This window comes from Nelumbo nucifera, chromosome 7 (genome assembly GCF_055504915.1).
Source record: "Nelumbo nucifera cultivar China Antique chromosome 7, China Antique-T2T, whole genome shotgun sequence".
Classification (NCBI taxonomy): domain Eukaryota; kingdom Viridiplantae; phylum Streptophyta; class Magnoliopsida; order Proteales; family Nelumbonaceae; genus Nelumbo; species Nelumbo nucifera.
This window is the reverse complement of record NC_142655.1, coordinates 6,459,733-6,485,604: the sequence shown is the minus strand read 5'-3', so window position 1 is coordinate 6,485,604 and position 25,872 is coordinate 6,459,733. Positions and strand designations below refer to the sequence as shown.

Below are 25,872 nucleotides of genomic sequence, written 5' to 3'. Positions count from 1 at the left end.
TTGTGTTGGACAAATTGTATATTTTAAAACATCACACTTGAAGTACTATTGGCATGTATAGGGACAGCAAGAAAATTATTGGAATCATGAACTAGTTGCTTGCAGAAAGTTGATTGAAAAATATAAGACAGACAGAAAGTTAAGAGAAAATTCTTAAAAAAAATTTTTGAAATTCCTCTATAACTTTCCCTCAACTTTCTGTTTATCAAACCAAACACAGCCTGAGTTGCTTGCAGTTTGGTTAAGGATCTTGTCTCCCAACACCCACCTCAAAGTAAAAAATTCAGTTACAAAAGTAATAAATAAGTAACCCTTTTAAAAGCCTCCATTAGGTCATTAGCAAGAAAACTCGATGATTGATTAGACAACATTGGAATGCAGGTGAACAAGTTGGTAAACGACAGTACAGCCTGAATATTTTAACTTGTATATAGGATATCAAGGGCAACTAGTTGTCACTTGTCACTTAACAACTTTAATGTTATGTGTAATGCGAACATGTCGAGTTTATTGGAATAACATTCCAATGAGGATGGCTGAACCAGGCAATTTGATGCAGCAGATTCCGGAAAGTGCTGGAATCTGATGATCATCGGAGTTAAGTTTCTGATGCCAGAGAGGGAAACTGATGATTGACAAGTCACCAACTGATTGAAGAGTTTGTTTTAGGAAGAAATAGGTAGTGGCTATGGGATCACGTATGGCTAATTTCTAGGGGTTTCCTGTAAAATTCCAGTTTGTAAGTCTGAAGTACAAGTACTGCTATTCATGGAGTCCATTGCAGGCGTACGTACCTGGCAAGAACATGTCTTTCTGATTTATTCTTGATAAGAAGAGAGTGGGTAGTGAAAAGCTGTAGGGTTAAGAGATATAGGCCTGCAATGAAAATGTAATGGACTAGTGGGCTTTATGGCTGTCTACTGGAGAAAGTGAGGTTCTAAGGGGGTGTTCAAAACAGGAGAATAAAAAGAAAATCTAGACCAAGGGGTGGATGGAGGGTAAGATGGAGCTGGTCGACAAATAGTGTATGTTTGTATGTACATGATTCTCTAAGGTCAGGAAATCAATACATAGATGTTGACTAGGGTTTATAAGCTATTTTCTGTCTGAAAATTGAACTAGTGTTGTTTGAACTACTGTTTTGAAAACCGGACCAGACTGGGCAGTCGAACAGTTTGACCCAGGAACAGGTCATGTCTCCAAGTCTGGTTTCGGACTGAACTGCTTTTTTGGGAAAAAATGTTGAATTGGTCAGAGAACTGCTGCCCGTGCGGTCAAACCACTAAATTGTTTGATCCGGCAGCGGTTTGTGGTTCAATAAAAAATTGCTTAATTTTTTTTAAGGAAGCATTATTAAAAAAGAGGAGATCAAGAGAGATGAGGGGGGGATTGAGACAAGATCTCAAATCTTTCTCAGAGAGAGAGAGAGAGAGAGATCATAGAGATAATAGAGAAAGAGATCCAAAAGGGCTGGGGAGAAGCGTTGCTATTGACGTTTTTGTTGCTGTCATCATTACCAGTGAACGTTGCATCCTCCTTTCCTTTTTTCTTTCATTTTTGTTCAGCTGACAGTCACCTACCTCTCTAAGAGTTAAATCTATCAACCGCTTGAACCGTTTGATCCAGACTACTTTAATTAGGAACATGTAATTAAAAGAAAAAAGAATATTAGAAAGAGATGTAAAGAAAAACAGCTGCATAGAATTAAAGAGTTGCATAAATAAAATTTTATCTACTTAAATGCCAATGTCAGTTGATCCAAAGCAAGGACCATATTTGACTGCTTTGAGATAAATGCAATAAGAAGTTTCTAAGCTAAACATCAAAAGTTCTTGAGGATAAAGTAGTGTGGCCAATCAAATACTGGCCCGGAGTCCATCTAAATTAACAAAAAATATTGGTTTTGATAATTGATTCAATTTATACATGTTCCTAATTACAGAGCTACTGCTTATCTAACACTTGATCCACCTAAATTCATTCGCTATGAATTGATTTCCAGATTTGGGCAAATAAAGATTAATTTCTATAACTGGAAATTTGGTTGGGTTGGAAATTACCAAAATAATAAAAAACAATATTAGATTGAGTTGGTGTCCAATGGTTCCCAATCCTCAAGAATTGTGGGATCTGTAGCCAGCAAAATAAAAAAAAAAAAAAAGTGTGCTGAGAGAATGACATTCAGCTGCACGTCAGGAACATCTCTCAAGAATGTGGAAATAAGATGGTTTTGTTTTAAAAAATAGGGACAATTCCCTATTAGTACCTTGTACTTGAGCCTAGTGTCATTTTAGTCCCCGAACATTAAAATGTGATAATTTAGTACGCAAACTTTCAAAACATGAAAATCCAGTACCTGTTGTTAACAAGCTGTTAAGTGACATTTGAAAAAGACACAAGTGCCCTTTGAGTGTCATCTAATTTTCTTTATCAACCATCCAAACATTGACAAAAAATTGTCTTAAATCCTTGCCTCTTTTATTCAAGAAAGTTGGGGTCACCAGAATACCCACTCAAACATGACCCCAACTTTATTGAATGGAAAAGGCAAAGATTTGGGACTGTTATTTTTTTGTCAACGTTTAGAAACGTTGACAAAGAAAATTAAATAACACTTGAAGGGTATTTGTGTCTTTTTCAAATGCCACTTAATGACTGGTCAACAGCTAGTTAACGGCAGGTACTAGATTGTCAAGTTTTAAAAGTTTGGGTACTGAATTGTTGCATTTTAAAGTTTAGGGACCAAAGTGACACTAGGCCCAAAGTACAGGGTACTAATCGAGAATTTTTCCTAAAATAAATCATGTTTTTGGTCTCTAACCTCTTGATCGTGACTAAAGTTTGTGAAAAATGCATCCTCAAACTATCATTTTCTTATTTATTTAAATTCTACACAACAAGAAAATTGCAAAATTCAAAGTATTATCAGTTGTCAATCCCTGGTTCTACAAAATCTTTTTAGATAATTTGCCAAAACAAGTGAGTAACCTATGTGGGATCTATTACACACAAACAGAAGCTCTATCAGATTTCTCAAATTGCATTTCTTCCCCAGCCAACCTCTAGTACTTTTAATGAAGTCAGATTGAGGACGAAAAGCTTATTGCTTTAGCAACAGAAAATTCTCCACATCAATTGACAGATTTGAAAACCATATTGGATAGCTCTAAAAGATGGTAAAGCTATGAATGAAAACAAAAAATTAACGATTATAAGGTGATTTAGAGACAAAGGCTCTGAAATTACTAGGCAAAGCTTTGCAATGGAGGTACAATACACGTATTTTTGAGTCAGTTAGGGTTTAAGAGAAAAATGGGTGAGGAAAGAAAGTAAAGAAGTTTGGGTAGGTATTTTAGTAATTTAATGCCTTTTGTCATTGAGAGTCAAGATGCATTTTAATTAAGTATTTTTGGGTCAATTAGGGTTTAAGAGAAAATGTGTGAGGAAAGAAAGTAAAGAGAGTTTGGGTAGGTATTTTGGTAATTTAATGCTTTTTGTCATTTAATTTGACACCGGTATGCATTTGTCACAAGGTGAAAGTTAGGGAAAATGGAAGGCCAGGGGTAATTGTCAGTATAGAAAGTTTGTGTAGGTATTTTGGTAATTTAATGCTTTTCGTCGTTTAACTTAACAGCCGGATGCATTTGTCACAAGGTAAAAGTTAGGGAAAATGAAAGGCCAGGGGCTAATTGTCATTGACCTCATAATATGGGTGTCTTTGTATTTTTTTTGAGTACAGTAACCATATCATGCTGCAAGTGGTTTCATAATTTACTCCCAACAACTGTTTAATTGGAAAAAAGAGTAAATCTGCCAGTCCTCCATTAGTCTATGTTTGTAATTCAATTTTATAAATTTCTAAGCATGTTTGTTGGAGACGAATCATATATTTGTCATCACCAACAAGTAAATAACGTTTTAAAAAAAAAATCTCTTCTTCACTTCATTATAGATATATTGTCTGGAGATAAATCATAAAATAAAATTGTCCATTTTAATAATGGCTTTATATTTAAAATAATCATTATCTTATTTTATTTAATTAGGAAATAAAACAACATGAGTAAATGTTTCTTGAAAAATAATTAACTGAATAAGTCAATTTATCCAATGGAACCTTTCATACATTTAGTTGAAAAGGGGATTGCATATTTTGAAAATTTAAAGGATAATTAAGGGCACAAAAGTCTTTTTCCCAAATTAACTACATCCAACCGTGCATTGGGAATATTTCGCATTTGTCATTGGGAGACGTTCCCAATGCACGGTTGGATGTGCATGTGGGGCGCGCTCGGTGCCAATGCGAATTCATACCAACAACAAGCATAGTCATCTTAACCCACTATACTATAGTGGGACTAACAAGCATAGTCATACTATAGTGGGACTCCACTTATACATCCCAAAACCATCTGATCCTCCCCAACTCATCTTGGCCCTCCGTTTAAAACCCGCCTAGTTCGAATTCAAATACAAAAAACTGGACCGTTAAGGCAGACCCTTCTCTTCCCTCCAAATTCCAATATATAACATCCTTCTTCCCCATTTCTTCGTTTGATCTCTCGACTCTCCTTCTCCCTTGACAGTTGACACAATCTCTGTGTCTCATCAGCTTTTGATCTCCACCATGGCCTTCGAAAAGAAGTTCCCTTTACAGACAAGCAACAATGTCAATGTTGCCAGCTCTCGACCCCCGGTCGCGCCCGGCAAAACCATCGAAGAAACATACCAGAAGAAGTCCCAACTTGAGCACATCCTCCTCCGACCAGACACCTACATTGGCTCGATTGAGAAACACACTCAGACCCTCTGGGTCTACGAGGGTGGTGAGATGGTGCACCGACCCGTCACCTACGTCCCTGGCCTCTACAAGATTTTTGATGAGATCCTCGTAAATGCTGCCGATAATAAGCAGAGGGATCCATCCATGGATTCAGTCAAGGTCGATATCGATGTTGAACAGAATTGTATTAGTGTGTACAACAATGGTGATGGGGTCCCGGTCGAGATCCACCAGGAGGAAGGAGTGTATGTGCCGGAGATGATCTTTGGGCATCTTTTGACGAGCAGTAATTACGATGATACAGTGAAGAAGACGACTGGTGGGAGGAATGGATATGGTGCGAAGCTGACCAACATCTTCTCAACCGAGTTTATTATCCAGACTGCTGACGGGAGGAGGCAGAAGAAGTACAAACAGGTATTTTTTGTGGTTTCTCGGATCATGCTATTTAATTTCTCGATCGATTCTTTTTCTTGTTTTTTTTTTCTTAATTCTGGTTTATGTTAACCTTGAATATTGAGGTATTTTGGGTTTGCATCTTTTCTTAAACAAATTCTTGGTATGGATCTAGTGTATCACTCACGAATCTGTTGGCAAATGGCAATACCGTAGGGAATCTGTTGGCAATAATATTCCTGTTCTTGTTTCAATTCTTGCTTTTGGTTTTCCATTTAGGGTTCATAGAAAATCTTATGTTTCACTTTTCGTGAAGGTGTTCTCCAACAACATGGGGAAGAAATCAGAGCCCACCATAACCAAATGCAAGGAAGGCGAGAACTGGACCAAAGTTACATTTAAGCCAGACTTGGCTAAGTTCAATATGACCCATCTTGAAGATGATGTACTCGCGCTGATGAAAAAGCGTGTCATTGATTTGGCGGGTTGTCTTGGTAAGACAGTCAAGGTTGAGTTAAATGGGCAGAGGGTACCTGTGAAATCATTCCTTGATTACGTCAATCTCTACCTTCAATCTGCTTCCAAAACCAGGCCAGAGTCCCTCCCAAGGTTTGTCTTTAGGATGAATAGAATCCCCACCTATTTACATTGTAATTCTTTCTTTTTTTTATTTTTTTTTAATTTAGACCCTCTCATTTGACTCCATTTTCTATCAGGATCACAGAGAAAGTTAACGAGAGGTGGGAGATCTGTGTGAGTCTAAGTGAAGGGCAGTTTCAACAGGTAATTATGCTCATTTTAATTCGTTACAGAGTTTTTCTTCTTCATCATTGGTATTACAGTTGAAGCATTGCTTCTTGAGTTGATCTTTATTGCTTAGAAAAGCTTGTATGGCAATGCACTCCCACAGCTTTGCCATGGAATGGCTTCTTGTTTTATAGTCTTGACTGTGGAACTTACACACTTAAGGGTGCGTTGGTTTTATCAGGTCAGCTTTGTGAATGGAATTGCAACAATCAAGGGTGGGACTCATGTCGACTATGTTACAAACCAGATTACGAACCATGTGATGACTATAGTTAACAAGAAGAACAAGAATGCCAACCTAAAAGCCCATACTGTAAAGAATCATTTGTGGGTTTTTGTCAATGCTCTCATTGACAACCCTGCCTTTGATTCTCAGACCAAAGAGACATTGACAACTCGTCAGAACAGCTTTGGATCAAAATGTGAACTCTCACAGGAGTTCCTGAAAAAAGGTTTGTAGCCTAAATTTAACATTAGTATGGACATATAGGTTATGTACAGTCTTGGAAAGGCATTGAATTTTATCATGTGTTTAATGACACCTTTTGCTGCAGTGGCCAAGTCTGGAGTAGTAGAAAATCTTCTCTCATGGGCAGATTTCAAGCAGAGTAAGGATCTTAAGAAAACTGATGGGGCAAAGAGACAGAGGATCACAGGCATTACTAAGCTGGAGGATGCTAATGATGCTGGAGGAAAGAACTCTGAAAAATGCACTTTGATCTTGACAGAAGGAGATTCAGCCAAGGCTCTTGCTGTAAGTTATTAGTAGTGCTCCTCAACATGAATGCAACTTAATTATATTTGTGGAAGGAATGCTTGTATTGACTGGACTTTCCATAGATGGCTGGGATCTCTGTTGTGGGACGAAACCATTATGGTGTGTTCCCATTGAGAGGCAAACTGCTCAATGTGAGGGAAGCGAATCACAAGCAGATCATGGAGAATGCAGAAATCCAGAACATCAAACAGATTCTCGGATTGCAGCATGGGAAGGAGTATGACAGTGTCAAGTCACTCAGATATGGCCATTTGATGATAATGACCGATCAGGTTAGGTCTAACTTCTGTCATTTCTCTGTGACTTCATCCTGAGAATGGACTATTTCATGGTTCACTTGCTATCATCTGGAAAAAAAGAATAAAACAGAACTCTAATTTCCTTGCTTACAGGATCATGATGGGTCGCATATCAAGGGGCTATTGATTAATTTTATCCACACATTTTGGCCATCTCTGCTTAAGATTCCTTCTTTCCTAGTGGAGTTCATAACACCTGTTGTGAAGGTTGGTATATGATAGTTTGGCCTAATGTTAATTTAAATTTAGAAAAATATCTAATGCTGCACAACACTCCTAATTCTGGTATAGGCAATTCATAAAAATGGAAGGGTCCTATCCTTCTACTCTATGCCAGAATATGAATCATGGAAGGAAAGCTTGGCGGGAAATGCCAGTGGGTGGAGTATCAAGTACTATAAGGTTTGTCAGTGCAAATAAGTAGGAACTCAACTAGACTGCCTCTAATTTGGTTATATACTGCCAACTTAGGCAAGTCAACTGATTGCACATATTCCTGATCGTTCTTTGGCCCTGTCCACAGGGGTTGGGAACAAGCACATCAAAAGAAGGGAAGGAATATTTCAAGGATCTTGACATGCACAAGAAAGATTTCATCTGGATAAATGAGCAGGATGGGGATGCAATTGAGCTTGCATTTAGCAAGAAAAAAATTGAAGCACGGAAGAATTGGCTCCGGAATTTTGAGGTTGGAAATCCTTATATGCATTCATAATCTAAAATCTCTCTTTCTAGATAAAAAAAAAAGAAAAATCAATTATCACAACCATCTTTCCTTGATCGGAAGCAGAAGCTTAGAATATGAATCCTTACATGCATAAATCTTTCTTTTTCTTGGTGGCTTTGTAGCCTGGTACTTACCTTGATCAGAAGGAGAAGTTCATCAAGTACAGTGACTTCGTCAACAAGGAGCTTATATTGTTTTCAATGGCTGATCTGCAAAGATCAATCCCTTCAATGGTTGACGGCCTTAAACCTGGTCAAAGGAAGATTCTTTTCTGTGCTTTCAAGAGAAACTTCATCAAAGAAGCAAAGGTTGCTCAGTTCTCAGGTTATGTCTCTGAGCATTCAGCTTACCATCATGGTGAACAGAGTCTCATGAGTACCATTATTGGAATGGCACAAGATTATGTAGGCAGTAACAACATAAACCTTTTCCAACAGTAGAAGTTCAGGACTGTTATCAGTCTTGAACCCTAATGGATTTGAGGATCGAAAATAAGAAGAAAGGTAAGAGGAAAGAAGAGGAAGAGGGAGGAGAAGCAGTAGAACACAAGAGTTGAAAGGAGGAGAAGAAGCTTAATGTTCTGCCGCCGCCACTGTAATTAATATTTATAGGTTATGCTCATTACATGGAAAGGACAGATCTGCCCTTAGTCTTTACATAACAAATAGAGCAAAAAATAAGACTGAAATAAATAACAACTGAAACAACTAAATGACCAATAGCTAACCCTAGGCAGACTAGAACATCTTCTACCCTACGAACACAGTGGGACCGTAGCTGTGGGGCCCACATCAGTGTTCTCTACACTCCCCCTCAAGTTGGGAATAAATGTTTATCATTCCCAACTTGGATAGATCTGCCTCTAGCTTCTTCCGTGGTACAACTTTGGTGAGGATATCTGCCAGCTGCATGTTGGAGGTGATGTATGGGAGACACACTTCTTGTGATGAGACCCTCTCTCGTACAAAGTGTCGATCAACTTCAATATGTTTAGTCCTGTCATGCTGCACTGGGTTGTGTGCTATATTAATAGCCGCTTGATTATCACAATACAGCATCAGGGGCTTCTCATACTCAATACCCAACTCCTCAAGTAGTGATCTCAGCCAAAGAATTTCAGCCACTCTATTAGCCATTGACCTGTACTCAGCTTCAGCATTGGATCGGGAGACAACACTCTGTTTCTTACTCCTCCAAGAGACCAGGTTACCTCCCACAAGAGCATAATATCCAGAAGTAGATCTTCTGTCATCAACACTCCCAGCCCAATCGGCATCTGTATAGACTTCCACCTTCATGTGATCATTGTTCTTGAACAGTATACCTCTACCCGGGCATCTCTTCAAGTATGCTAGTATTCTTTTTGCTGCTAGAAGGTGCGTGGTTCTAGGAGAATGCATGTACTGACTGACAACACTAACGGCATAACTGATATCTGGCCGGGTGAGGCATAGATATATGAGCTTTCCCACTAACCGCTGGAACATAACTTTGTCTTCAAGCAGCTCCCCACTCTCTGCACTAATCCTGTAGTTCTGTTCAATGGGTGTATCTGCAGGTTTGACACCCAGCTTTCCAATTTCAGCCAAGAGATCTAAAACATATTTCCTTTGAGAGACAAAGATCCCCTGTTTAGATCTAGCAACCTCAATACCCAAAAAATACCTAGTGTACCCAGATCTTTCACCTCAAACTCTTGTTGAAGGAGCTGTTTGAGAGACTCAATCTCATGGTTGTCATTTCCTGTCACCACAATATCATCAACATATACTGCAAGTAGTGTCAGTGACGACTCCACCCTCTTGATGAATAGTGTATGATCTGACTGGGCCTGTACATAACCGAACTTCCCAAGGGCTAGTTTGAATCTGTCGAACCAAGCTCTAGGTGACTGCTTCAAACCATACAATGCCTTATTGAGCCGACAAACCTTCTTACCTGCCACTGTATCATAGAATCCAGGAGGCAACTGCCTCTTCCTGCAAGTCCCCATTCAGGAAGGCATTCTTAACATCCATTTGGTACAAAGGCCAAGTGTAGCTTGCTGCAAGAGATAATAGAACCCGAATGGTGGTCATCTTGGCTACCGGGGCAAATGTCTCCAAGTAATCTATACCATAAGTCTGAGTGAACCCTTTTGCAACTAGTCGAGCTTTGTACCTCTCAATGGAACCATCCGCATTGTGCTTCACAGTAAATACCCACCTGCATCCAACTGGTTTCTTTCCTTTGGGCAAGTCAACTAGCTCCCAAGTATTATTTTTCAACAGGGCATCCATTTCAACTTGCATTGCACCTCTCCACTCCGAGACTGATATGGCTTCCTGCACTGTTCTCGGAATAGGGACATCAGCAACGGAGGTGAGATAGGACCTGTAGGAGGGAGATAGGCGATCATAGGACAAAAACTGGGAGATGCAGTGGGCTGTAGATGTGGTGCAATGCCGTTTTCCTTTACGGAGGGCAATGGGAAGGTCAAGGTCATCTGCAGAGGGTGAGGTAGCAACAATGGAAGGAGTCTCTGTGGGCTTTGGGACTGTAATATTTGGACTTGGAGCCGCAGAAGAGATTGGAGCTGGCCGGGACTGCTGATGACCGGGATCAACCTGCCTGCATCGCCTGTGATAGACTCTCAACTCCCGATCCCTCTGACCACCCTCGCTACTGCAGCCCTCATCACCAACTGGAATAGGTAAGGGAACAACCCCAAAAGTATTAACCCTGTCCTCACTGCACTCCCCCAAAGGACCCAAATCACCACGCTCACTACTTTCCCCCTGAGGAGAGACTCGAGAATAGTAGGGTGTCTCCTCAAAGAAAGTGACATCCATGGATACAAACTTCTTCCCTGAGACAGGATCATAACAACAATAACCCTTTTGAGTTTGTGCATAACCAAGAAAGATGCATTTGGAGGCCTTGGGTTCAAACTTGGAGTGATGGGGACCGAGAAGCTGAACAAAACATGTACAACCAAATGTTTTGAGGGGAATAGTGAACAACTCCTCATTGGGGTATAGAAGGGAAAAAGGAGGTTTCATATTAAGAACCCGAGAAGGAGTCCGATTAATAAGATATACCGCCGTAAGGATAGCATCACCCCAGAAGCGAATAGGGACATTGGAGGTAAACATAATACTTCTAGCCACCTCCAAGATGTGCCTATTCTTCCTTTCTGCAACCTCATTCTGCTGAGGTGTATGAGGGCAAGTGCTCTGGTGGATAACCCCATGATTAAGGAGGTACGATGCCAATGGCTTAGCAAAGTATTCCTTTGCATTATCAGATCTAAGCACTTTGATCCTGTCATCAAACTGGGTTAGGATCATTTGGTGGAAGTTTTGGGTCAACTCATCTCGTGAACGCATAAGATAAACCCAAGAAAACCGGGTGTGGTCATCAACAAATAACAAAAAATACCTGTACCCACCCATAGAAGGAATGTGATATGGCCCCCAAACATTAGTATGCATAATATCAAAAGAACTATTACTCCTTTTATTACTCAATGAATAAGAGTTTCTACAATGTTTAGCAAACTCACAACTTTCACACTTCAACTGAGATGACTCAACAGACTCAAACAAAGTAGGAAACAAACTCTTCAAGGACCGAAAAGATAAATGACCCAATCGGTTATGCCAAAGCATAACCGGACTCACAACCTGAGAAACAAGTAACTTCTTATCCACTGACTCTTTCCGACGAGAACTCTCCTCGAGCAGATAGATTCCATTCGTCTCATGGCCAGTCCCAATCGCCTTTTTCGTCTCCAGGTCTTGAAAAACACATCGGTCAGGAGAGAAAGTTACTGAGCAGTTCAAATGTTTGGTAATACTACTAACGGAAAGGAGGTTAGTATCTAGTTTAAGAACATGCAAGACAGAGGACAAGGATATAGTATCCGACAGTTTGATGTCACCCTTGCCAGAAATAGGGACAAGAGAGCCATCAGCTATAGATACTTTATCCCACCAGAAGATAAGTAATAAGTAGTAAACAAAGAGGGCAAGCTAGTCATATGGTCGGATGCACCTGAATCTATTACCCAACAAGGTTCAGTAGTACCTGGAGCGGAGGCATGGTAGGCTGAGGCTCGAGTACCTGAGTGTGCAAAGGCCGATGTGGCCGGGGCTGACGATGACTGCGGTAACTGAGCTGAACTGCCAACTTCCTTCTCCAATTGTATTAGAGCAGCCCGAACTGCAGCTAAGGTCTCTAATGGTGTGCCTCTTGTGCCAGATGAGGATGCTGAATCAGTAGTCATAGCCACATGAGCATTACCCTTTTTATTTTTCAACTTTGCCGGGACCAAATGTGGATGCAGCTTCCAACATGTTTCTTTTGTGTGTTTAGGTTTCTTGCAATGCTCACTCACCACATCCCTTTTATCTTCCTTCTTTTTGTCCCTCTCTGAATCACCCTCTGTTTTGGGTTTGACAGCTACCAAGGCAGGTGTAAGCGGCTGAGGTTGCATCATGACTTTCCTCTTGGTCTCTTCACTATGCGCTAAGGAGTATGCCTGAGAGAGGGTCACACTATCTCTTATCAAAATCTGTTGCCTCACAATATCATATTTTGAATTCAGTCCTGCCAGGAACTCAAACACTTTGTTTGTCTCGATGTGCTTTCTATGTATCTGAGCATCTTTGGGACTCTCCCACTCAAGAGTCTCTAAGTGATCAATCTCATGCCACAGGGATTTCAAGGTAGAGAAGTAGACCGACACCGGTTTCTCTCATTGTTTAAGGGAATTCACCTCACATTTCAATTCATATGCTCTGGCAACATTAAGGGGTTGGGAGTAAATCTCTTTCATCACATTCCATATCTCCTTGGCTGTCTTTGCCCATAAGTAATTTCGGCTGATATGGGGCTGCATAGAATTACAGAGCCATGTCATAACCAAGTAGTTTTCTTGGACCCACTTGGTATACATAGGGTCTCCCTTGGAAGGTTCTGCTACATCTCCCAAGAGATACCCTACTTTGCCCCTTCCCCCAATAGCCATCATGGCTGATTGGGCCCATTCCAAATAGTTTGATCTATCAAACTTTACGGTTGTAATCTGAAAACCTGTCTCAGAACCACCACCATAACTGCTGTTCCCAAAACTGCCTTCTGTCGAATTCTTAAACTCCATTTCGGTCAAGAACCATAAGTCTTAAAATTAGGGTTACTACATCAAAACCAGCACTAGGACTACCAGCCACAATCACAAAATCAGTATAGAACCAATCTGTACTCACAGTATATGTGCATGAAACATGTATAAAACTGATCTGAAATCAATAGCCACACAACAACAACAGTCCGAACTGTTTTCACCCCTTTAGAAGTGTTCGAAACCCCAAAAGAAAACTTAAAAACAGTTTGAAGAACAATCTGATATGCTGAAGCCAATTTAAGGTTTTAATCTGTCTTAAAGGCCGTAACTCCAGACAGTACCGTACGGATAAGGTTTGTATTAGGGTTAATATGAAACCCTAAAACTGATCAATGTTGAGGAGAACTATTAGGATTTGCCGCAGGGATAAGATCACAAGGTTCAGTCCAATACTAGGGTTTGCCGCAGGGATAAGACAAAACCCTAGAGAATAGAGAAATAAAACCCTAGAGTGGTTCGGCCACCCTTGCTGGATAGGTCCAACCTATCTTCTCTGATATTACTTCTCTCAGAAAATAAAAGACTTACAATAGGATGCAGTTCGCTGCCTACCAAGGTTACCCGAACCCTAGCCTTCTCTGATTCTTCCTGATCACCAACTCGCTGCAACTGTGGCACTTCTTCAAACAGCTGCTAATCCTCTGGAGATCTCCAAGAACCAGTCAACGAACTCTGCTTTCTCAGCTTCCAGCCTTAGATGGTTCTCATGTGGTCGGCTGGACTAGACTCACATTAGAAACACTATCTCTGATAACAAGTAGAAGTTCAGGACTGTTATCAGTCTTGAACCCTAATGGATTTCAGGATCGAAAATAAGAAGAAAGGTAAGAGGAAAGAAGAGGAAGAGGGAGGAGAAGTAGTAGAACACAAGAGTTGAAAGGAGGAGCAAAAGCTTAATGTTCTGCCGCCGCCACTTTAATTAATATTTATAGGTTATGCTCATTACATGGAAAGGACAGATCTGCCCTTAGTCTTTACATAACAAATAGAGCAAAAAATAAGACTGAAATAAATAACAACTGAAACAACTAAATGACCAATAGCTAACCCTAGGCAGACTAGAACATCTTCTACCCTACGAACACAGTGGGACCGTAGCTGTGGGGCCCACATCAGTGTTCTCTACACCAACCAAATGGCCAATTTGGCACACGGCATCAGGTTTGGATGAATAAAAGTAAACCTTCCTTTAAGTTAATATCTCCATAAGCCCATTTTAGTTACCTGAAATGTTCTCTTTCCAATTACAGGGAGGCAAAGATCATGCAAGTGCAAGGTACATCTATACCCGCCTGTCTCCCATCACAAGATTCCTTTTTCCCAAGGATGATGATATCCTCCTTGACTACTTGAATGAAGATGGGCAATCCATTGAACCCACTTGGTAAGTTTTCTAAAAGATTAGGGAGGATAGGCAATTTAGATTAAAGGTCTTGCAAATGTTAATACCCTTTTTAACTTTCAGGTACATGCCAATTGTACCTATGGTTCTAGTTAATGGAAGTGAAGGAATTGGGACTGGGTGGAGCTCCTACATTCCTAACTATAACCCAAGGGACATTGTTGCAAATATAAGGCGTTTGTTGAATGGTGAACCTATGGAGGCCATGGATCCATGGTACAAAGGCTTCAGGGGATTGATTGAGAAAACTGCAACAAAGGAAGCTGGGTCCAGCTACACTGTTAGTGGGATTATTGAGGACTCAGGATGACAAGGAGTTCCTGGAGTCAATAATGACGGGGAATGATAAAATCAAGGAGCCATTTATCAAGGTAAAATTAAAATATAAATTCCTAGTCTTAAGCTAAGATGGTGGGGCTTCTGAGAGAGCTCTCAAGGCAAATCGTGTACTGCTTGCAGGATTACAGGGAGCACAACGATGACACAACAGTACACTTTGAAGTAATCCTGTCGGAGGAGAACTTGCAGGCAGCCAAGCAAGAGGGTTTGATGAAAAAGTTTAAGCTCACCACTACAATCAGCACAAGCAACATGCACCTATTTGATCCAAAAGGCGTGATTAAGAAATATGACAACCCAGAACAGAGTAAGAATCTTACATTTTACGTGGCCCAGATTTCTCTTTTCTTCCTTTTTTTTTTTTTTTTTGATTTACAATAGTGTATTCTTACGTTGACATGCACGTTTTCTCTTTTTGTCTGCACTTCTTGAGGAGTTCTTTCATTTGAGACTAGAATTTTATGAGAAGAGAAAGGTGAGTTGGTTGAAAAAAAAAAGGTTTTTTAGTTTCTTTTTTATTTTTAGAAAGATTATTGATCTCTTGTTTGAAAAAAAAATCCTGCAGAAAGTGCTATTGGACAATCTTGAATTGGATTTACTGAAACTGGATAACAAGGTCAGGTTCATCCTCGGGGTTGTGAAAGGAGAGATTATTGTCAGCAACAGGAAGAGAGCCGATCTATTCCTCGAATTGCAGCAGAAAGGTTTCACTCCATTTCCGAAGAAAACCAAGACAGTTGAGGTGGCAGTGGCTGGTGCTACTGAAGATGCAGAGGAAAATGAAGAAAACTCAGAGGTTGTCAGCAGCAAAGGTGTACGAGCCAGCGATTATGAGTATCTTCTGTCAATGGCAATTGGAACCCTGACACTGGAGAAGGTTCAGGAGCTCTGTGCGGATAGCAATAAGCTCAACCATGAAGTTGATGAGCTGAGAAAGGCAACCCCAAAGACCTTGTGGCTGAGAGACCTCGATGCACTTGAGAAGGAGCTTGATGTATGTCCTGAGATGTTTAGTTTACATTCCTGATTATGTTCTACAATCTTCTCCTTGAGATTTTCTGTTTTTCTTGTCTGATATTTTTCTCCCATAATTTAGGAACAAGACAAGAATGATGCCCAGGCAGAGGATGCAAGGAAGGAGTTGAAAAGCAGGGTGATGAGTGATGCAGGCTTGAAGGTTTCCAGACAGGCACCTAAAAATCCACGGAAGACTAATGCAAAGAAGAACAACAATTTGGAGCCAGTGGCTGAATCTGTAGCAGCATCCGTTGGTTCTGCAATGGAGACAGGTATGACTGAATAAAAATTTGAGTTAGTTTAATTTTGTAAGTTGGTCTCTCAATTCGAATCATCTCATTTCCTCTGATGCACCAGGAAACGTTGCTGAGGTGGCAAAACCCAAAGGCAGAGGTGGTCCAATGAAAGCTTCTGCTAAAAAGGTTTGATATTTTTTATCAATGATCCCAGATTTTCATGCATTTTCAACAATTTGTTTTAATTCGTTTTCTTTTTTTTGGTATTTCTTTCAGCAGGACCAGCTCGCCCTAGCTGACAGTGATGAGGATGACGAAGACGTGCTTGAGCTAAAAGAACGATTAGCTGCATATAACCTTGATTCTTCTCCTGATCAATCAGCAGGTGGACTTTCCTCATCCCATCATTTTTAATTTGGAATTTATATTTTCTTCCCAGATAGCTGTATTCTTCGCCTGACTGTTGTTTCTTTCACAGCAATGGAAACTGAAGTGGCTAAACCACCGGCGGCACGAAAGAAAGGACCAAGTAAAATGGCTGCTGCACAGAAGAAACACCCATCAAGTTACACAGAAAATTCAGATGATGATGACGTAACGATGCATACCATAGAAGAGAATATGAGAGAGAATGGAAATGACGAAGATTTTGAGCCTGAGGCGGCTGGCCCAAGAGGAGGAAAGAAAGGTGGGAGAAAGCCTGCTGCAGCCAAAGTCAAGACAGCAGCTGCTAAACCCACTGCAGCAACCAAGAAAAGAGGACCGGCAAACAAGCAGCCGTCACTGTTGAGTCAGAAGCTAATAACAGAGGTGCTGAAGCCCGTTGACAATTCTGGGGTCTCACCGGAGAAGAAAGTAAGGAAGATGAGGGCGTTCCCATTCAACAGGAAGAGTGCTTCTGTGTTGGGAAGGGTCAGTGGAAAAGTTGGGGAGGTTTCTCCAAAGCTCAGCGAAGAAGAACCAGGTTCCTCTTCTGGTTCTGCTTCCACCAATACCGAAGAGGTGAGTGAAGTGGTGGCAAGACCAAGACCACAGAGGGCGAATAGGGGGAAGGCGAGGTATGTGCTTAGCGATTCCGAGAGTGATGATGCTGAAGAAGATTCTGATTTCAACGAGGATGAAGATTAGATTAATTTGGTCGGTGTGTTGAGATCTGTTAGCTGAGACTAACTGGAAACATGGACTCGTTTCCTATTTCTACCAACTGAAGTTTCAAAGTTCAAGTGTCTGTATTTTTCAACTGAATGTTGAATATTAGAGGTTGTAATTGCAAATTGTGACACTGCATGACTATCTTGAAGTTGTGCCTGTCCAAATATCTAGTGTGGCTTTTTTCTGCATCTGCAAGAGGATTCTTCCCATTGACCTGCTCGGTTGTTCTAATGGTCTGCGTCAAAGAAATCTTGACACAGGTTGTATTTTTATCTTAATTTTTGGACAATACAGAGATCCCATTGTTTCGTTGACACTGGTTCACAAACATATGGAAAATTAACCAAAAAAAGGTTCACATATCAATTTAATATACAAAAAAGTCCCAAGTTGGAAATCTCTTTAAGCGGAAAGTAGTTTAACCAGAGCAGACATATAGGTAAGACATACGAGTAAACCAGTATACAGATGTCTATGTACTCCATAGACAAATAACCAGAAATTCAAACACAGAAGTTTATGTGATCAGGACCAACAGGTTAGTTAATATCCACAACATTTTATTTCCATGACAATAATTCAGATCCAAATAACGTTTTTTTTTTTTTTTGTTTTTATATCAATCAATTCCATGCCTAGTTAAAATGGAGGAGATCGATTCTGTTTAACAACCATCCCCTGCAAATCCATGTGAAAGAAAATTTCAATGTCAACAAAAAATCCATTCATCTAGATGAACTTCTATCTCATCAATCAAAAGAAATTGATTCAGAACGGATCACCTCTTCAAGATTCAGAACGGGCCTTGACAATAAAATTTTGGCGACGGATGGGGTTCATCACCACTGGTGGTCCTGCTGTACGAGGCCACGCCTGAAACTTCTTATCAGTTTCTTCATACCATTCCTCGCTCGCAACAGTTCTTGGCGTTGTTCCTGATTTAAGCATGAGTAGAATTAGAGTTGCTAAAACTAAAAGATGCAAAGAAAAGATGATTAAGCTTATTAAAATTCACCTCCAAGTACTTTGTTGTCAGCAACCCAAATACCCATCACGTATGCAAATGCAAAAGATCCCAACACAGACCCAACAATGTATTTTGTTGCCATTGTTTAACTGCACAGATTTAAATAATTAAATGAGATATACACGATTATATGGATGGTAAGATATGCTGATCTAAATGGAGTCTATTTCCTTGACCGTTGACCTTTTAAAATGTTATTATGACAAGAATACCCCTACATCCGTCCTCAAAGAGAAGAAACTACAGTAGTCACTACATTAAACAACTCTAACATGATAATCTAATATTCTAATGGGAGTTCACATACAGACAATTCTAACATGATAGTCTTCAGAGTTCAGAGGTATTAGACTTCAGATTTCCAAAAGCCACCTTAGTGTTGGCGTGGAGAGTGATCTCCCGGTGCCTCATTGCCTCATCTTCTCTCTAGCTTCTCTTCTCTAAAGTCCAATCTCTAATTCTTCTTAACTTCTGTTCACTTCAACTATCTTTCTTCTCGTTCCTATTCCAGTTTAGTGCTGATTTCTTCAAGACTTTTATATCTAGTACATAGATCACTAACCTTAATCTTGGTATTGCAGAGAGTGCAGACCCTGTTTCAGCCTAGAAATCCTCAAGTTCCATCTTAGAAGTTAGAACCATCATTCAAAACCTATATTTTTCAGGGATGTTAGCAAACACTGGCCTGCAGCCCTAAAGAAGCAAAGTCTAAGCCCTCTTGATATTAATTGATTTCCCTTCTAAACCCTTTAGTTTTACTTAACACACCTAACCTGTAAACTCTAGATACCGCTGCCCTCTATACCCTTTGTTTCAGGATTGTTCTACAATCTAGAGCTGTGACACAGCTGATACCAAATCCTTTAGCCATATATGGCACCATGTTATATAGCCTCTATAAAGTGGTCTAAACCCACTAGAAGCCCTTATAATATCAGTCCTAGCATCTCCTAATTAACCTTTCTACCATTACTTTGCCCTCAACCTGATCCAACCCACTGCCCCTTGCTACCACAAGTAGGAAACTCAGAGGACATGTCTCTACGTAGTCTACTCCAAATTTGGATGATGGCTTTAGAAAATCACAGACCACATGCCAAAAGAAGTCAAAATCTTAAACTATTAGTAGGTTGTATCAATTTGATCTGGTTAATGATGGTAATGTCTAGCAGTTCATACATGATACATCAGTACAAGAAATCACAATAAACAAGCTAGAGCATGAAGAAAAAAAGCCCCACAAGGCCACAACTGCATAAGCTAATTAAAGACGAAAACCAAACCAACTAAGCTCTGGCCACTCCATGGAAGCAAGGTTATTTGCAACAGTGTCATTGATCTTGGAATATGGGTGAACAAGTATGTTCAGTGATAAGCCTATATTTTTATATATTTTCATACCTCTAACTTGATGATTTTGGTAATAATGTTTTTGGAATTAGCATGGTATTGCACTAATTATGATGAAATTGTCTTGCAAGATGACTTGGAGCATAATTGTGCAATTTTAAGGAGGAATTCAATTTAATTGATCAAGATAATCATAGAGGAAGGACCATGCAGCAATGATGCTCCAGGATGTAGCCATGAAAGAGAGAATCCATTGAAATCGGATTTGATATGTATGCACAAAAAATCGGGAAATTTCCTATTTTGATATAGTTCCCGTATTTTGGGCATAACTTTCTGCCTACAACTCGGATTGAGGTGATTCAAACAGATAATTAAAGATAAGAGATATGGCTACAACTCTTGTGTTTATCACTCAACCTAATTCCACCACTAACTAAGTGCAATTCGAGCTAAAAGTTTTGGGTCTGGCAGTTGGAAGTGTAGAAGAGATAGGAATTCAACTGAGATAAGGACTAAGAGATCTAATTTGTGTTGAATTAGGAGTCTACATTGAGAAGCAATTGAGGGGGAGGCTGCACTATAAAAAGGACCATAGACTCAAGGCAAAGGGGCACATCCTTAGAGAGAATTCAATAGAAAAGAGAAGATGAAGCAGTCTCAGCACATCAGAAGAGAAGATGAAGCAATTTCAGCACGCCAGAGAGGAGAGAAAGAATCCGAATTCAAGAGGGAGAAATGCTTAGTTGCTGCACTTGTCTTCGATCTCCAAAGGCTAAAATTTTCTTGTTATTCTATTCATTCTTTGATGTGTTTTTGCTGTGTTTTCCCTTTAATTTTCTTGAGTATGTTGAATTTAATGATGTTTGGCTAAATTCTCTTAGCTAGGGTTTAGATGGATTTTGATCTTAAGATTATATAGTCAATTCAAGACCTTTATTATTTGCATGAAGAATTTTTATTGTTATGCTTAATGCTTTAAAAGAATTGGCCAATCTTTTAATGATTTGATGATTCATGCATGACTGACCAAATGATTGTTATGAATTAGATCCCTAGGCAATAAAAATCGCATGATAGACTATGATATCGAAAAATGATTAGCTCATGTGTGGGAATCAAGGAAGCTTAGTGAGTCAAATCCCCTTCTACGATTAGAGGTTTCCAAAGAAATTAATGCTTATTTTTCCTTTTGACAACCACTTAGAAATTTGATGGTAGAATTGGATATAAATGATTAATATGATTTGAGAAAGTTTATTAATAAATTTAGGGAAATCCACCATCACATGCAAATAACTTTAATATACCTTAGGGTAATTTCGGTCTTGAGTTGGATTAAATAGGTAATTATGTAACCTTGATTGAATGAAATCTAAACCCTAGTGGCATTCATCCATCAATTCAGTTTTTATTAAGTTTTTGGATTTGCATTAATTCTTTTAGTTTTTATTCATTCAATTGATTCACGAATTCAACTTAGGTTAGTTTAAAATTGATTTGGTACTATGATATAGTCTTTATGGGATTGACACTTTTCTCATCATTATACGCACATTTGACTAAGGTACATTTGCCTGAATTAACTGTGCATAAATCACACAACATTCAGCCTATATAGTCTACTAACTTGGTCTTCCTGATGAAATGAAAATTGTCCAAACGCCAGAAATTGCATATTTAAATTCACCTAATAACCCAAAGTCTACCTCGCTCCACCAAATAGTATTTGATGGTATCATCTTGAGTAGACATGTTCATGGGCCGGGCTTTGGGCCCAACTTTACACTATCTCAGGCTTGGGCTTCAGGCTGGGCCCATTAGAATTTTGACAAAAGCCAAGCCCGAGCTTGGCCCATGAACAAGTCTAATCTTGAGGAGAGATTCACTGCATATTTCTTTGGGTAAAATACAAAAACCTCCCCTGAAGTTTCTGACAATCATAAAAACCTCCCCTAGAGTTTCACTTTAGTAAAAACCTCCCCTCTATTTTTGAAAAAAATCAACAAATACCTCCCTTCCGTCATTGACCATGACGGAAAATGTTTAACCGATCATCTTTTTTTTTTAAAATACCTATTTTACCCTTTTATGAATTATTGTACACCTTTTTTTCTAAAGTACCCATGTCTATATTATATACTCTGTGCCCTCTCTTCATATCCTAGTTTCACCTTTTTCTATTTGAAGAGAGCTGAAGAGGAACGAACCCAGGAAGAATGACCGGCACAGGAAGAACGAACTTAGTTTCCCCTTCTCCACTACCTCCAAATATCACAAGTCTGTCATCGTATGACTCTCACGAGGGGAAGGTGGGGTCCCTTCACATTTGGGTTGGGTCCATTCTTCTGTTCTAAGATCCAATATATGAAGGTCATTTACCTTCTTGGAGAAATTGGTACCCCTAAAACTATCATCCTATGCCCCCACAAGTACTGCATTGTGGATGTCTTTTGCACCAGGCTGTTGACGAGTAGTTACAAGGGTGCTCTATGCCATTGTTTCAAGATTAAGCATGAGAACATCACTAAAATGCAGCCGTCAACAACAACCCTGAAACTGAAATAGGTAGAAGAAAAAAACAGTAGAAGAAATAAGAATGTAGAATGCAAATGGAAGGTGAACTTTTAGTTCTTGGTAAGGAAATCCAGATTTTCTTTGTTCCGGAATGATCCTAACTAGGTAATTTGCTAGAAAAAAAAATAGACCACAGTCGTCGTCCGGTGAATGGGAGATGACTAGGCATCAAGGATGTGGTCGTACTTTTCTGCTAGAGCTTGAGGAGCTTGAGCTGAACATACTTTTCTACAAAGGTTTCCAAAATGTGGTCATATTGGCCATGTAGAGAGCATTCAGGAGTGGTGGTGGGTGGTGGGGTTGGCAAGAGTGTTGATGGGTCAAGGTTGTCCGAGGGCAGGAGACGTTGCTGCTGTTGGGTTTTCTTTCGCTACTGTTGTTGCAGTTTGAGTTGTTTCTCCTTGAAGACTTCCCACCACTTGCCAAGGCGCTTGGCGGTGCAACTGGGGATTTTGGAGGTGATTTTCTTCCACTTGTTGTCGTACTTGGCTTGGAGAGAAATGACGAGGTTCTGCTCTTCTAGGGTCAAGGAGCCTTTCTTGATACCGGGTTTGAGACAATTCTTCCACCGCTCGAGATAGGATTTGCCCATGCATTGAGAGATGAGGTGCCATTCCTTTGGTCCATATTGCTTAACATAGGTGCGGAGGAGTCTGTCTTCTTCGGGTTGCCAATGTTGCCTCTCCTTCATCTCCTAACCAACATATCTCCTACTGCTGCTGTAGCTTCTTCTCTTCTAAAGAAGACAAAGATAACAGTTCACTATCTAAACCCACATTTTTTTTCTTTCTTTTTTCATTTCCTTTTATCTGACGTAGAATCGGAAGTATGGGCTTTAAACTTTGGAGTTAAATCAAGAGGGTCAAGACATGAGAGAGAAAGAGAGAAGTGATGAGATAGTAGCCAGGGCAACAAAGTGAGATATGGGGCAGAGGAGGTGTCAGAAGGGATGGAAAAGACGGGACGAGAGATGAATGATCAGGTACGGTATTTTTCAAATAGGTCAGATGAATGAAGTCTAAGGGTAAAAATGCATTTCTATACGATTTTCGTCTTTATCGTTAACGAAAGGGAGGTATTTGTTGATTTTTTTCGAAAATAAAGGGGAGGTTTTTGTATTTTACCCTATTTCTTTTCTCTTTGCTTGATAATGATAATTTTTCATTTCTCTTTTCACTCCTTGGTTTTCCAGGAAACTTTCTTGTCTTACATGTGTTCGTTTTATTTGCTTATAGGAGAAGGCAAGCATTAATCAAGTTCGATTCCTAATCCATCATTGAAGCTCCTATCTTGGCAAGAAGCATATATTATCACAACAGTAAATCAAAGCACTCCCCTCGTCTAATAAACATAACCTCATCATTTCTTAGGTGATAAACACAACATAAGCATCCAAATTCATTTTGGGATTAAATGTTGTCAATCATATTCATTTGGCAAACCTTCAAATGAAGCAAGTTGCATTCGACTGCTTGTCAGTTTCTCTATATATATACTTAACAGCAGAAAATTTGTACCGCAGAGACCAGAAAGAACACAAGAACACGAAAGTAACGAATAGGAGAGCTTAATCTTCAAAACAAGAGAAAAACCTAAAATCCTTGATTCACGTTCAACACTAAAGATCGAAGCAAAGACTAAGAAGAAGTTGAAAGAAAAAAACAATGAAGATAATGAGAGCTTAATCGAAGACTAAGTAACAGAAGGGGAGAAAAGGAGAGAACAGATCTAAAACTCACCGTGATCTGAAGAGCTTTGACTGGATCTGAGTCGGCGAGCGGAGAAGAAGGATTGGTTGGTGACGTGCGGAACTTCTTTTAGGGAGGTTTTGTTAACAAGTGGAGATATAATATTGCTCATTTGTTCATGTTTTCCTAGGCAACTCTTGTAGTAAAATGGCTTAAATGAGCGGAGAACTCTCTACGTGTCCACTCAGCGGCGCCCACAGAATCTTTGCGTTGACTATCATTTCAACCAATGAGCATCGAGCACGTTACGTTACAAAGCGTGGGTGCTCGCCCATGATCATATTCCTACGCCGTGATGAATTTCAAACTGCTGGTCCGTTTTGTTTGCAGTCGGAATCGGAATGGGAATTCCGAATTCCCCTTCCTGTTTGATTAGGACGAGAATCAAAATCAGATTTCATAAGATGCGTCCGTGCAAAATAGAAATATGATTTGGAGGATTTAAGTCAATTGCCGTTTTTTAAGTAAAATGAATTTTCATTCCCGAGGTGTTTTTAATTTCTTTCTTATTGTCTAAAATGAGATTTTCATTCCCAAGTCGATGCTTGGAGGGTGGCCTTCCCTTAGGCCCCATTTGTTCAATGGGAACGTTGACCAATTTTTTCATGTTCTTTTGCACATGTATGTGAGATCCATGGAAAATATATATTCCCCTGCGTGAATATTTTGGCCATTTATTTAGGAAAATTTACCCATCTCAGAGGTGGATAAGCTTCTTTCCCATTGTAGAGAGCAATAGACTGACTTTTATTCAAAAAAATATACCCTCAATGAAACACTTACCTGAGTAAGTTTCAACTAAAAAAAACATGGATAAATAAATTTACCTGAGTAAATTTTACCTAGGAAACACTTACCCGGTAAATGAATTCACCTAGGTAAATAAGATAGCGGTAAATGAATGGAGCTTGAATGAGAGAAAGACATTTCAATAGGGCCATTCCAATTTATATTGATCAACCTAAAATGCTCCAAGTAGAAATAGCAAGAGTACCAAATACAATACAAATGTGGATGACTTGGATAAAGCATGGAGCTGTACTTTCATTTATGGAGAACCAAAGAGGGCAAAAAGGAAGTTGTTTATGAAAAAATGGGAAAGGCTAGCAGCATTAGTGAAGAGGCATTGACTTTGTTTGGGAGATTTGAATTCAATTTTCTATCGGGATGAGAAGGAAGGAGGAAAATGTGTAATCAACACTATTTACAAAAGAATAGGTAGCCCCTTAAAAATTGTGGTTTATAGGAACTCAAGAGCTATGGTCCTTTTACTTGGACAAGTAGAAGAGTGAATAACCAGTTAATCACAGCAAGATTAGATATAGCCTTGTGCAATAGGGAATGGGCAGGTTTGTTTCACCAAGCTAAAGGTAGAATTCTATGTGCTATGGATTCTGATCATACACCTTTATGTGTAAACACCGAGAAAATGAAGATTTGGAGAAGGCCATTCAAGTTTGAAGAGATGTAGTCAAACCATGAGGACTGTGAAAAAGTTATTAAGGAGAATTGGGAGGCTGAAACCTCTGGGTCTATGAGAGAGTTTGAACAATAAAATTAAAAAGGTAGAGAGGGCCCTAAAAAAGTGAAACAAGGAGACTTTTGGAAACCTTACCTTATGTTTGGTTTGAAGGAAAAGGTAGGGAAACATATATTAGGTTTGTGAAGGTTTCCCTACCTTTCCCTACTTTTTCCTTCAAACCAAACACAGCGTTAATGAAAGGATAGTAGAAATCAGGAATAGCCTTGCCAAGGAGGAAGGCAAAGATAGAAAACATTTGGATTTAGAAAATATAAAAAAGTTAAGAAAGGATTTGGATGTTTTGTTAAAAAGGGAAGAGATATTTTGGCACCAAAAATCCAGAGTAAATTGGTTAGCCTATGGGGACGAAAATACAAAATACTTCCATGCTATAACTCAGAAGAGGGTAAGGAACATAATAGTAAGAATAAAAAATCAACAAGGATATTGGAAGGAGAATTTAGAGGATGTGGAAGATTGTACCAATGAGTATTTTAGAGATATTTTCAAAAGTTCCAATCTTGAAAATATAGAAGAGTGTAGCA

General features: G+C 39.5%; 2 protein-coding genes across 2 annotated transcripts; one reads left to right on the top strand and one right to left on the bottom strand.

Annotated features, from left to right (window-relative positions):
* The first annotated feature begins 4,535 nt into the window (after positions 1-4,535).
* On the top strand, positions 4,536-17,310 carry LOC104597381 (DNA topoisomerase 2-like). The gene is given in 21 exon segments (XM_088892390.1): positions 4,536-5,200; positions 5,496-5,788; positions 5,896-5,962; positions 6,168-6,438; positions 6,541-6,740; positions 6,827-7,036; positions 7,157-7,270; positions 7,355-7,465; positions 7,587-7,751; positions 7,913-8,220; positions 14,085-14,118; positions 14,208-14,341; positions 14,423-14,656; positions 14,658-14,730; positions 14,819-15,005; positions 15,124-15,173; positions 15,264-15,692; positions 15,795-15,987; positions 16,073-16,137; positions 16,228-16,336; positions 16,430-17,310. Coding segments are annotated over 21 exon segments (4,470 nt in total). The 5' UTR covers positions 4,536-4,627; the 3' UTR covers positions 17,080-17,310.
* Positions 17,311-17,437: 127 nt separating this feature from the next.
* Positions 17,438-23,951, bottom strand: LOC104597380 (uncharacterized). Its single transcript, XM_010258859.3, has 4 exons — positions 23,797-23,951; positions 18,119-18,219; positions 17,886-18,038; positions 17,438-17,781 (listed from the first exon to the last, which is right to left on the bottom strand). The coding sequence occupies exons 2-3, from the start codon at positions 18,210-18,212 to the stop codon at positions 17,890-17,892; spliced, it is 243 nt and encodes an 80-aa protein (XP_010257161.1). The 5' UTR covers positions 18,213-18,219; positions 23,797-23,951; the 3' UTR covers positions 17,438-17,781; positions 17,886-17,889.
* Positions 23,952-25,872: the final 1,921 nt, after the last annotated feature.